Source organism: Aythya marila (assembly GCF_965140915.1).
Source record: "Aythya marila genome assembly, chromosome: 11".
Lineage (NCBI taxonomy): Eukaryota > Metazoa > Chordata > Aves > Anseriformes > Anatidae > Aythya > Aythya marila.
In genome coordinates this window covers 9224685-9236626 of record NC_139052.1, presented here as the reverse complement: position 1 = coordinate 9236626, position 11942 = coordinate 9224685, and the positions used below count along the sequence as shown (strand labels likewise).

Here is an 11942-nt window from a genome sequence, read left to right as displayed (position 1 = left end):
GCGCAGAGGCAGCAGGCAGGGGCTGGCTTATAAAAGGTATTTATTGTGCTTGGTACTCGGCTGGCCATACAGCTTTGGTTATAGGGCTGCGGGAGGCTGCACAGCTCCCGCAGGCGAGCGCTTAGCAGAAGGCACGAGGAAGGACAGCCGTGGGGTGGGGAGGGGAGAGGGAGGTGCTCAGCGGGTCCCCGGCACCCTGGGGTGCTGGGCATGGTGTGTACATCCCGACAGGGCTGCTAGAGCACTTTCAGGGGAGTTTTCTTTTTCCTTTGGGTCTCTTTGGTCTCAGTTTCCCCCCTGCTTTCGAAGCCTTGGAGCCGGAGCAGCGCAGCCCGGTGGGTCCAGCCCAGCCGGGTGGTTTGGACCGTGGGCTTCAGCGGTGAAAGGGAGGGGGGAAAGCATCTGCATCCCAGCTGGGGGAGGCACAGAGAGGGGACAGGGCCTGATCCTGCCATGCAAGGAGGGCACGGGCACCTCGGGTGCTCCCTTCCCCAGCCAGGTTCCCGCAGGGGTGCAGGCAGTGGATGCCAATGCTTCTCCCCAAACGGCCTCATTCGCACCCTTGACCTGGCACAACGTGCCCCACACCTCTCCTACCATATTTATCCCGCTCAGAGGCACCTCACTGGCTCTGCCCCTAAAGCCACATGCTCTGTGGCCCAGGGACCCTGTACCACGGCTCCCTGCCTGCTCAGCCCGGCCCTACAGCCCCTAGTGCTCTACGGGAGGCTGGTGGCAGGAAGGGTGCTCCTGGCTGACACCCAGCACCTGGATGGGGTGGGGACGTGGCCTTTGCGCCCCCTGCCCACCCCAGGGGCTGCGGGTGGGGGAGGGCTGGTGGGGAGGGGCTCTGAGGCTGGGGGGTTGCCCCCTGGGGGGTGGGCTTCACCCCTGCAGCCCCGTTTTGGTCTCAGAGGGGAGCTGGTGGCAGACGTGGGTGCCTGGAAAGCGGCAGCATGGTGCTGAGCTGCCCCACGTCACATTTCCCCCGAGCCCATTTGAAGCTCTCAAGCCCCCATCGAGGAGGGGATGGCTCCAGGCCCCCTTGGACTCCCAGCCGCCCGCAGTTCCCAGAAGCTCAGCAAACGCATGGCACTACGTGAAGATAAATGATACAGAAAGAGGGGGGAGCCCCCCGGGCATCGTTTCCTTCTCCCCCTTTACCAGCTCAGCGCGATGCCCAAAGCCAGCAGGAGGGTCCCCAGCCAGATGTGGGGCACGGCACCTCCAGCCTTGCTCTTGGACTCCCTCGGCATGTGGTACACGATCACCAGCTTTTCCCCAGCCCCGGATGGATCCATTTCGTCACCCTTGTAGCAGCTCTGGCCCCCGAGCTGGCTGGCCTGGGGGTCATCCTGCAGCAGGTCTTCGGCTGGATTCTCTGACCCAGCCAAAGCCACGTTGACCGAGACCTCCCGCGTGCCCACATCGTTGACGGCGAGGCAGGTGTAGATGCCCTCATCCTCCTTGCTGAACCTGGGGATGGCCATGGTGCCGTTCTTGAAGACCAAGAAGCGCTCCTGGCTCTGCTTGGCGTTCCCATCCCGCGCCACGGTGGGGCCGTTGATCTCGACGCCGCGGCTGGAGGTCTGGATCTTCCAGCGGATCTCTGGCGGGGGGCTGCCCGCCACGCTGCAGTGCAGCGTCAGGGTGAGGCCGTCGTACGTGACGGAGTTGTCCAGGTTGGAGAGGTAGGTGAGCTGCACGGACGGGGCGACGCAGTGGTGCTCGGGGATGTCCGTCACCGCCCGTCCCTTCAGCCTGCCCGGAGCCACGCACAGCGTGGCTCCCCCCTTGGTGATGGAGACGGAGGTGCTCTCGGTCCACCTCTTCAGCCAGAAGACCTTGCAGGAGCAGTTGAAGGGGTTGTTGAAGATCTGCAGCTGGGACAGGGAGGGCAGCTTGTCGAAGGTGCCCTCGGCCAGCGTGGTGAGCTGGTTGTCGTTCAGCCACAGCGAGCGCAGGTCCTTCAGGGCGTGGAAGGCATCCCAGGGCAGCCCGGCCAGCCGGTTGTTGTTCATCTTCAGGATCTGCAAGCCGCTGAGGTTGCGGAGGTCCTGCCAGGGGAAATCCGTAATCTTGTTGTGGCTCAGGTCCAGGTTCTTCAGCTGCGCCAGGAGCGCGAAAGCCCCCGGCTCCACGGCACCGATCTGGTTGTAGCCCAGCCACAGCGACTGCACCTCGGGGACCTCGGCGAAGGCGCCCCGCCGCAGCCAGCCGATCCTGTTGGCCGACAGGGTGAGGATGGAGACGTTGGGGGACAGCCCCCGGGGCACCTCCAGCAGCTCCTTGTAGGCGCACTCGGCCAGCAGCCGCCCGTTCTTCTTGGCGGAGCAGGAGCAGGCGCTGGGGCAGGCCAGGCTGCGCCCCAGCAGCGCGGCGATGCCCAGGCAGCACAGCAGCGGCCTCATCCTTCCTCCTGGGGACAGAGACAGGGGGCGTGAAGGGGGGGCCCGGCTCGCTGGGGCCAGTCGGGCTGGGGCTCTGCTGCTCCTCGCCAAGCGCTAACAGGAAACAGCCCTGCTCTGCTCTGCTCTGCTCCGCGGCGGCTTGCCGGTGCGGTAGCGAGGAATGGGTGAAATATTCCCGAATCTGAGCAAGGTATGGCTGTGCCGAGAGCTTTCGGCTACCCCCGGGATCCCCAAACGCTTCCTCCCCGCACCAGCTCCTCACCAAGATGTCCCCCCCGCCCCGGGACGCCGCTTCCTTATTCTGGGAATCCTGCATCCCTCCTGGGCTTGGACGCGACGTACAAGCTCCGGGTTCAGAGTTCACTCCATCTCTCCCTCTCCGGAGCACTTCAGCCCTTTTCCCCCCCCCCCAGCCTCAGCCCTTCTCCCCCCAAGGCACCAGACTTTCGGGATTCTCGGCACACATCCAGCCCTCAAACCAACCCCCGGCCTCCACGTTTTTTTCCATGGAGAGAAGAAAAACAGCTTCCCGACTGCTTTTTCTCAGCAGAGCGCGGGGTCCTGAGCTGCTGGAAGGTTTTACGACGCTTTCGGCTGCCAAGGGCAGAGCTAACTCCTCGCTCGCCTTGCCGGGGGCTGCGTGCAGGCTGCCCCCCCCCCGCCCGGGAAAGGTTACAGCCCGGCTCTGCGGGGAGCTGGCAGCGGGACCCCCTTTGTTTCCCCAGCCCTGGCACTTCCAGCGGGAGGGGAAAGGGGTTGGCGGCACCAAAACCCTGCGCAACAGCCCGGGGGGGGGGGGGGGGGGGCGACTTGCAAAAACCGGGCTGGGGTGGCTGCAGCGGGGGCGGGTGGGGGGGTGGGAAGCGTCCGGGGGTTGGGGCCGGGTCCTGGATCCCTTTGGGGCGCTCCCGGCACCCCCCCACGTCCCTCCCCTACACCCGATGCTACGGGGCTGGCGCATACCAGAGCCGTGCACAACGCCCCCCCCGTGCCTCCCCGGTCCCCCCGGCCCCCCAAATTCCCCCGGTCCCTCAAGCCCCCCCGGCCCCATCACCGGCCCCGTGGGCTTCCCGGGGACGGGGTCGCCCCTCGCTCTCCCTCCGCGGCTCCGGTGCTGGCGGCTGCGGCTCCCTCGGCCCCCCCCTCGGCTTCTCCTCCCCCTCCCGGTCCCCCGGGCCCTTTTGTTTTCCATGGCACCGACCCGCTCCAGCTCTCGCCTTCCCGAGGATCGCAGGGAAAAAAAAATAAAAAAAAAAACAGAGAGAAAAAAACCGCAACCAGCCGGCCCCTCCTCCCCCCCGCAGCCCGGGCCCGTGTCCGTCCCCCCCTGCCCCATGCCGGGGGGGCTGTCCCGCAGCCCCCGGCCCCAGAGGGCTGAGGGTGCAGAGCATCCCCCCCCGGGGTTAAAAACTAGAGGGAATGTGGTGCAAGATCTCAGGGGGTTGGGGGGGTCCCGGGACTTTTCCCTCCGCCCCTGCCCCAAAAAGATGGGCTGAGCACAGGGAGGCTCGGAGCTGCTGCTCGCGGCTCTTCCCCCCTTTTGTTGTGCTGTGGGATAAGAGATCCCCTCATCCTACTGTTGTGGGGCCAAGGGCACGGTGCCAGCGGTGTCCCCTACCCGTCCACCCCCGTGGGCTGCGACGATGGGGCGAGGAGAGCGCCCGGTCGCTGTCACCCGTGGGCACGTCCCGCTCCACGCAGGGCCAGAGCAGAAGGGTTCACGCTTTAGGAGGGGACAAGCCGCCCTGCTGTGCCCCCCCCTTAACCCTTTCTGCCCAGCGCCAGCCTGGAGAAACGACCCCGGGACTTGGAGAGGGGGGAGCAGGATGCTGAGCCCCCTCCCCGCGCCCTAATTGTGCCCGTGGGCACCTGGCGCTAATTAGCGCCCTCCCGAAAAGGAGCGGGGGGGGAGCAATCCAGCACCGGGAGGTGCTCATCACCGCCGGATCCCCTGCAGACACGCCGGGCGGGGACATCTATTACCCTCTAATTAAAGGGAGGCAGCAATGATTGTTCTTTTTTATTCCTTGCGTGTTCCTGGGCATGAAACTCAATTAAAGTGTATCCGCAGAAGGGGATTTGTCTGCGGTGACGGGGGGGGGAAGTGTTTTCGCACGTGTTTTTCAAAGCTGCAGCAAACACCTGGGCTGCCGCGGCGGAGCCTCGAGCCGGCAGGATTTGGGGGATGGGGGGGGGGCGCCCCTCCGCCCGCCCCCCTCCTTGCTTTGTCCGCCTTCTCCCCGCTCCCTCCCCGTGCCGTAGGAGAAAGATGCGGAGCCAGGAGCTGAAATAGAAAGCCGTGCTCCGGAGGATGGAGAAGGGAGAGGCTGGGGGCGGCGGGGTGGGCTGCGGATGGGGCTGGAGGGGTGGGCGCTCCGCCGGCGTCGGGGCTGCGGGGTTAAGGGGTCGCCCCGCTATTCCCCCCCCCCTCCATGTGCATCTCCCTGGTCTTTTTCGTACGGGCGAGGCTGGCTGCAAGCGGAGCTCCAGATAAGAAAAGCAATCAAAGGCGGCCTTAAATCTTCGCCCTGTAAGCGTGGGCTTAAATCACCCGTGGGGCGAGAGCTCCCATAAATCCGGGAGCGCTGGGCGCCGGGCTGCGCTCCTCTACCCGGTGCCCTGCCCTCCCCAGCGTGCGGGGGGAAAAACACGGGCTCTGCGGGCATCTGTGGATCCGCACATTTGTTGAGCGTGTGTGGTGGCGTGTGCCGAAATATAGAATGCCTGTAAAAATAACAGGAGAGCGTCCTGCGTGGTTCGGCTACCTATTTGTATGGAGGCTGCGTGTCGATGTGTGCACAGCGTTGTCTTTGCGTTTCGATGCGTTGTGCGCGTAGGGAGAGCTTTGCAATATTTTTCTGCACATTGATGCTTTGGGGTACGTTTATATGGTGCGCACAGACTGCCTGCACCCGGCGTGCGTGCGGGGGTAAGGTTATTTGTGGGGGTGCGCGGCACGGACGGATAAAGGAGCGTACGCGGCGGGGGTGTGTGTATATATATGTGTATATATATATAGCGGGTGGATCTGCACACAGGGCGCCTGGGAATTGTAGCTACGTGCACGCAGGAATCTGTTCGCGCAGATACATTTTCACCCCTCCCCGGCTCCCCTCGGCCGAGTGGGAGGCACTGGGGGGGGGTCCCGGCTGCAGCCCCCCACCCGCTGACCAAGCACGGACGCGTTTCCACTTTCAATCCCTTTTATTGACTCTTTCACAGACAGAAGGGCGCAGAAAGGCACCCGCGGATCTCGCCAGCCCCGGGGGCTCCCTGGGGGGGGGCGGCAGCGGTCCCTCACCCCACCCCCCTCCGGGGGGAGAGGGGGGATAAGACCCCACGAGCGGCCCCCCGCCGGCAGCACGGGCGCGCCTACGGCACAGACACTTGCTACAACGCTACTCTACCCAACACACATCGAGGGGCACCGGGGAGGGGGGGCCGGGGGGCTTCTTGGGGGGGGCTGGGGGTGTCCCCCCTCGCAGTCCCGGGGCCGGGGGGGGGGCTCGGAGCTGTCCGGAGCCGCCGGGTGCTGAACGGAGCCGCCCCGGGCATGCGGCGGGGTCGGCACCGGGGAGCCCCCGGAGGGAAGCGGGAGGAAACCGGGGGGGACGGGAGGGCTCCGGGGGGCTCTGGGGTGGACCGGGGAGAGGGGTGCGGAGCGGTGAGGACCCGCTGGGGCTGAGCCAACGCACGGCGGAGCCGCTCCTCTCCGCGGAATGGTTTTGGGGGCTATCGGGCGTTTGCTTTCAGCCGTTTTTTTTTTTTCTTTTTTTTTTTTTTTTTCGCTTGTTCGCTTGTTTTTCGTTCTTTTCCTTCGAGGGGACACAAAATAAGGGGAAGGAGGGAGGCAGAGGCGGGAGGGGGCCGGGGAATCGTTGCGCTGCGGCGGCGAGGAGCGCCGAGCTGCAGCCAAACGAAATCGGGGGAGCGGCACCCTGCCCGCGGCCGGAGCCCCCGGCACCGAGCCCCTGCCCCAGGGAGCCACCGCCCGGCGGAGGAGGAAGAGGAGGAGGAAGGACACGCCACCAGCACCCAGGGTTTTCCCCTCTCTCCTCGCTCCTTCCTCGGAGGAGAAGCAGCGGGGCCGGGAGGGGTTGGGGAGGGGGATGCTGGGGGCGATGGGGACCCGGGGAGGGGAGGGGATGGGGGGGGACTCAGCGGGGGCGCTGCCGGTAATTCCCGTTGATCTCCTGGGAGATGGTGACGGCCTCGGCGCCCAGCGGCAGCTTGTCGCTGTACTCGGAGCGCACCTCGAACTCCTCGCCGTTGGCTTTGGATTGCGACTCCGCCATGGAGCTGGCGGCCACGCTCTCCTCCCGCTCCAGCTCCACGGCCCCTTCGGCCTCTCTCCTCCTCCTCCGCCTGCCTCCTTCGTCGTCATCGTCCTCCTCTTCATCCTCCTCCTCCGCGTCGCCTTCGCCCACCTCGCTGGGGTTGTAGTTCTTCTCGGACTCCAGGTAGGAGGCGCGGGGGTCGAAGTCGGCGGCCATGTGCTTCTCCATCTGGTCCGGGTTCTGGGCTTTCATGATCAGCTTGTAGGTCTTCCCGTGGTACTTGGAGAGCAGGTGGCACCAGGTGGCCCCCATCAGCGGCAGGGTGGCCAGCACCAGCAAGAAGATGCTCACGACCACGATGATGATGAGCGAGGGGATCTCCTTCTTGGTGGTGAAGACCACTTGGACTTGGCAGTCCTCGCCCAGGTAGGTGAGGCACACAGAGTAGTTGGTGCCGGGGTTCAAGCCCTGGAACCAGTACGAGTTCACCCCTTCCTCAATCTTGGACCACTGCACCAAGGCGTGGCCCTGGCTGCTCTCCTGGCACAGGTAGAGCATCCTGAGGTGGACCTTCTCGGGCTGCAGGTAGGTGGGTGTCAGCTGCACCCGGGCGTCGCGCTCCGACACGTCCAAGGCGATGACGCCCAGGTCGAAGGTGTGCTGCTTGAAGTCGCCGCTCTGGTTGAAGGCATGGTTGGAAATGTACCTGCTGGTCTGCGTGGAGCCACACTTCTTCTCAAAGGGAGGATGCTGGAAAGGGACTTGCCCGTCTCCCGTGGGCTCCATCCCAGCCGCCAAGGATGGTTGGCTCTGCCGGGTGGGGCTGAGGGGTTTGCTCCTCTCGTCTGGTGTAAGCACACTGTTCTTTGCTCCCTTGGCCCCCAGCTTCTTGTCACCCAGCTGTGCTTTGCCCCCTGCCGGGTCCCTCCCGGGCTGCAGTGGGTACTTCTGGCTGCCGGCCACGGCCACATTGACTGAGGTCTGGTTGCTCCCCATCTCGTTGCTGGCCAGGCAGGTGTAGGTGCCTTCCTCCCGCTTGCTCAGGTGAGGGATCACCAACGTGCCGTTCTTGAAGACCAAGAAGCGCTCGGGGTCCTGCTTGGGGAGGTCCTTCCCCGCGCTCTCCTTCGGGTTCCCGCTGAGCTCCAGCGTCTGGCTGGAGGTGCGGATCTTCCAGCTCACTTCGGGCGGCGGGGTGCCCGTCACGGCACAGTGCAGCGTCAGGGTGAAGCCGTCAAAGAGCTCCGTGGTGTCCAGGTTGGGGTGATAGGTGAGCTGCACGGACGGCGGGGTGCACTGCACATCTGGGATCTTCCCCACCGGCACCCCTCGGAGCTGCTCCGGGAGGTTGCAAGTGATGGAGTCCTTCTCCGGGATGGAGATGAGCGTGCTGTCCATCCACTTCTTCAGCCACTGGAGCCTGCAGGAGCAGTCGAAGGGGTTGTTGTAGATCTGCAGGTGGGAGAGGGAGCTGAGCGAGTCGAAGATGCCCTCGGCCAGGGCGCTGAACTTGTTGTTGTTGATGCGCAGGGAGCGGAGGTCCTTGAGGGTGTGGAAAGCCCCCCGGGGCACCACGGCCATGTGGTTATTGTTCATCTTGAGCAGCTGGAGGGCGCTGAGGTTGTAGAGGTCCTGCCAGGGGAAGTCCACGATCTGGTTGTGGCTGATGTCGAGGTTTTTCAGCTGCACCAGGATGGCGAAGGTGCCGGGCTCGATGGCGCGGATCTCGTTGTGCGCCAGCCAGAGGGACGTCACCTGGGTCACCTCCACGAAGGAGCGCCGCTGCAGCGAGCTGATCTTGTTGGCCGACAGGCTGAGGGTGGTCACGTTGGAGGGCAGCCCGGTGGGCACCACCTGCAGCTCCTTGTAGGCGCAGTCGGCGAACTGGTGGGCGTACTTATCCACACAGGCGCAGGGCTCCGGGCACGCCCGGGCCATGCCCAGCAGGGCCACCAGCCACAGCGCCGGGGCCATCTCGCCCTGCCGAGGGACACAGGGGCTCGGTGGGCGCCCAGCCCGCTCCCCGCCGCCGCCGCCCTGGCCCCTGCCCCATTGTCTGTGCCCGGCCCCCCCTCGCAGCCTCCCCCCTCGCTCCTTCTCCTCCCAGCTTTCTGCTCCTTCTTCCCGCAAACCTCGTTTCCTTCCCCCTCTCTTTCTTTCTTTCCTTTTTTTTTTTTTTTTTTTTTTTTTTTTGTAATTTCTGCCTTTTCTGTTATTCCTTTCTATTTTTTTCCTCTCCTTTCCCCCACCCTCCTCCTCTTCACTTTTCTCCCTCCCTTCTCCCTCTCCCCCTACTTTTCCCCCTCCCAATTCTCCCTCCTCCCCGCGTCCCCCTCCACCCCCCAGACCCCTTGCCGGCTTCTCCCCGTCCCCCCCCAGCCCCAAACCCCGCACCTTACCCGCTCCTAAGTGCCGGTGAGCAAGGCGCAGCGCTTCTCCCCTCGGCTGCCGCTCCTCAGCATCCTCCTCCCCAGCCCCGGCCCCGTGGCACGGAGGCGCCCAGAGGCGGCGGTGAGGGGCGCGGCGGAGATTTTGGGGGGCGTGGGTTATGGGATGAGGATGGGGGGGATCTCGGGGGGGAGGGGGGTGGGACACACACCGCCCGCACCCCCGCACCTCGCCGGGCTTGAGCTGCGCACCGGAGCGGGGCCGGGCGGGCACTGGGGCTGCGGAGCCGAGAGAGAAGGGAGGAATTAGCATTTCTGCCAGCCTCCCCCTCCGCACGGCCGCCCCCTCCCTCCTCGCCACCCCTTTCCCATCCCACCACCCACCCACCGCCGCCTCGCCAGCCCCCAGAGCCCCTTCCCCGGGGGCGGCGAGCGGCGCCCCCCGAAAATCCCGCAAAGAAACGCGCAGAAACGCCCTCCCCGCCGAGCAGCGAGCCGAGCCCCCCCCACAACCCAACCGCACACGGAAGCAGCCGGGATGCGGACCCCCACCCCCGGCTCCCCCCTTTGCCGTCGGGGTCCCCCCCTCCCAGCCCCCCCCGTCGGGACACGGCACGGAGCGGGAGCGCCTCGGCCCTTCGGGGACCGCTCCTGCACGGGCTCCGTTGCTGGGGGGCCGGGGGGGGTTTTCCCATCCCGGCCGCCCCCCCAAGGGGCTGTCAGCCCCCCCAGCCCGTCCCATGGCGGGCGGTTCCCTCCTGCAGCCGGGCGAGTGGGTGGGGAGAGCGTGAAACCTGCAGGTGGGCAGCTCCCCCCCGACGTGGGGGTCTCTTCTCCCGGCCCTGCCCCTCCGTGAGAAACACGATAAATAATTGATTTTGTTAGTGGGATCGATTCCTGCCTCCCTCCATCCCTCCCTCCATCCTCCATCCCTCCCTCTCTGCCTCTCCAGGGGCTCTGCTGGGGGTTCCTGGTCCCGGATGGCTCAGTCCAGTCCTCCCAGTGCCCCCTGGATCTTGGGGTGCAGGCTCCCCTCTGTAGGGTCTTGCCACCCCCCCCCCAGCTTGCTCACAAGCAAAATCCCGGTCCTCTCTCCCTTGAGCTCAGCACCGTGGGTCTGCCAAAGCCATGGGGATGGGGATGTTCCCCTGGGGGGAGCAGAGGCGGTGGATGGAGGGGCAGAGGGGAACCAAGCCTGACCCTCAGGCACCGCTGCCCTCACAGGGTTCCAGACCCCCAAAGTGCCCAGCCCCATGTGTCCCATCACGGCAGACTTGCCTCAGTCCCATCGACACCCCCACCTAGCTTCGCTGGAAGAGATGCTCCCCACTACTCGTTTTCCTTACTGCTACGCAGGAGGACCCCAAAATCTGCTTTCAGAAAGAGAAACGCAGCTTGTGCCATACGCACGGCGGCTCCTGGGGCTGACGGTGGGGTTGGTGTCACCGCAGCCGGCCGGATTTGGGGGCAGTGAGGGAGCCGAGCCACTGGCCGAGGGGAAGGGCTGGGTTTGAGCGGCGGTGAGCTCAACATCTTCAGCATCTGTGAGCTCAACATCTTCAGCATCTTGGGCTGTGGCGGGGCCGAGACGTGACTCACCGCCTTCCCATCCCCGCCGCTGGCTGTTAGCCCAAGCATGCCCTCACCCTCACCGTGACACTCTCCCCGGCACTAGCAAGCTGCAGCTCGGGGAATTACGGCATCGCAGGGTTTTACAGGCATTTTTTCCCGTTCTGCTCACTCGCTCAACGCCCACGGGCTGTCAGCTGCTCCCCAGCCCTGTGGAGGGGAGTCCTGCAGCCGGCGGGGCAGCACCCCGGGGGGCTCAACACCTCCAGATGGGATGGATGCAAACCCGTGTCCCACCCTGTGCTGTGGGGCTATGGGATGGATCCTCAGTGGGTAGGGATTCAGGGCTGCAAGGCTGGAATGATGCTTTCAGGAGCAGGAAAGTAGGTTAAAATGCCACAAGGACGCGGCCAGCACAAAGACGCCGCTTGCTTTCTGGCTCGGCTGCTCGCTGTTGTGCTTTGCTGAGCCCTCCCCGAGATGCCTTCATTCATCATGCACGAGGAAGAAACCCAGGTGTCCTAGATCTGGTGGCAGTGCTTCTCCCGGCCGCTTTTCGGGAGCATCGGAGGCTGTGCGTTGTGCTAGAAATGGGTCAGAGGACAGGCTGCGTGTGACGGGGTGCATGGTGCATCCCTCCTCCTGCTGCCGTGGACCAAACCTTCCCCAGGACCCTGCGGAGGGCATCACAGCCTCGAGCACGTGGCATGGGTTCCACCCTCACCAGGCACAGCTTGGGGGGGTTGTGAGGCCAGTTGTGCCTCAGCTTCCCATGGGCAGAGCCACAGGAGTAAGAGCAGTGCTTTGTGGCAGCCTCCTGGGGAGAGGGAAAGGTCCAAGAGAGGACAGCAGAGGATGGAGACAGGGATGGGTGCATGGATGGGTGCATGGATGGATGGAGAAGTGCGTGGATGGATGGGTGCATGGATGGGCGCGTGGATGGGTGCATGGATGGATGGAGAAGTGCATGGATGGGTCCAAGGATGAATGGGTGACTGAGCAGGCTGCAGAGCTATCAGCCTGCCCACACCACACCTCAGCCCCAGGCATCCTAATTTTTTGCAGCCCCTAAATGTGCAGAAGCTCAGCTGAGGGCCAGACCTTCTGCTGGTTCTGCCCCTGGCTGGAGGACCCCCTGAGGTCAGTGGGGACTTGCTGGTTTCCACCCCTGGGTGTGCACCTGCAGCCTGGAAGCACCTGGGGGAGCAGCCCTCGTCACCACGCTGGGTAGGGGGCTTGGATCTTTAAGGAGGAGAGAAGCAAGCCTCCAGGTAGGGCCTCCTGGGTTCTCCAGCTTC

General features: G+C 65.0%; 2 protein-coding genes across 4 annotated transcripts; both read right to left on the bottom strand.

The window, feature by feature from the left end:
- Window positions 1-7: 7 nt before the first annotated feature.
- Window positions 8-3536, bottom strand: ISLR (immunoglobulin superfamily containing leucine rich repeat). 2 transcript variants are annotated; one of them, XM_082768829.1, is made up of 2 exons: window positions 3470-3492; window positions 8-2419 (listed from the first exon to the last, which is right to left on the bottom strand). In XM_082768829.1, exon 2 carries the CDS (start codon window positions 2409-2411, stop codon window positions 1161-1163), a length of 1251 nt encoding a protein of 416 aa, XP_082624955.1. In that variant the 5' UTR covers window positions 2412-2419; window positions 3470-3492; the 3' UTR covers window positions 8-1160. The 2 variants fall into 2 exon arrangements, with proteins under 2 accessions (XP_082624955.1, XP_082624956.1); XM_082768830.1 differs by having other exon boundaries at window positions 9-2419; window positions 3466-3536.
- A 2204-nt stretch (window positions 3537-5740) lies between these two features.
- ISLR2 (immunoglobulin superfamily containing leucine rich repeat 2) lies at window positions 5741-10533 on the bottom strand. 2 transcript variants are annotated; one of them, XM_082769545.1, is made up of 3 exons: window positions 10486-10533; window positions 9088-9354; window positions 5741-8668 (listed from the first exon to the last, which is right to left on the bottom strand). In XM_082769545.1, the coding sequence occupies exon 3, from the start codon at window positions 8660-8662 to the stop codon at window positions 6569-6571; it is 2094 nt and encodes a 697-aa protein (XP_082625671.1). In that variant the 5' UTR covers window positions 8663-8668; window positions 9088-9354; window positions 10486-10533; the 3' UTR covers window positions 5741-6568. The 2 variants fall into 2 exon arrangements, with proteins under 2 accessions (XP_082625671.1, XP_082625670.1); XM_082769544.1 differs by lacking the exon at window positions 10486-10533 and adding an exon at window positions 10377-10467.
- Window positions 10534-11942: the final 1409 nt, after the last annotated feature.

Excerpts from the sequence above, each read along its gene's own strand:
- ISLR (XM_082768830.1), bottom strand. The coding sequence starts at position 2,411 with ATGAGGCCGCTGCTGTGCTGCCTGGGCATCGCCGCGCTGCTGGGGCGC.
- ISLR2 (XM_082769545.1), bottom strand. The coding sequence starts at position 8,662 with ATGGCCCCGGCGCTGTGGCTGGTGGCCCTGCTGGGCATGGCCCGGGCG.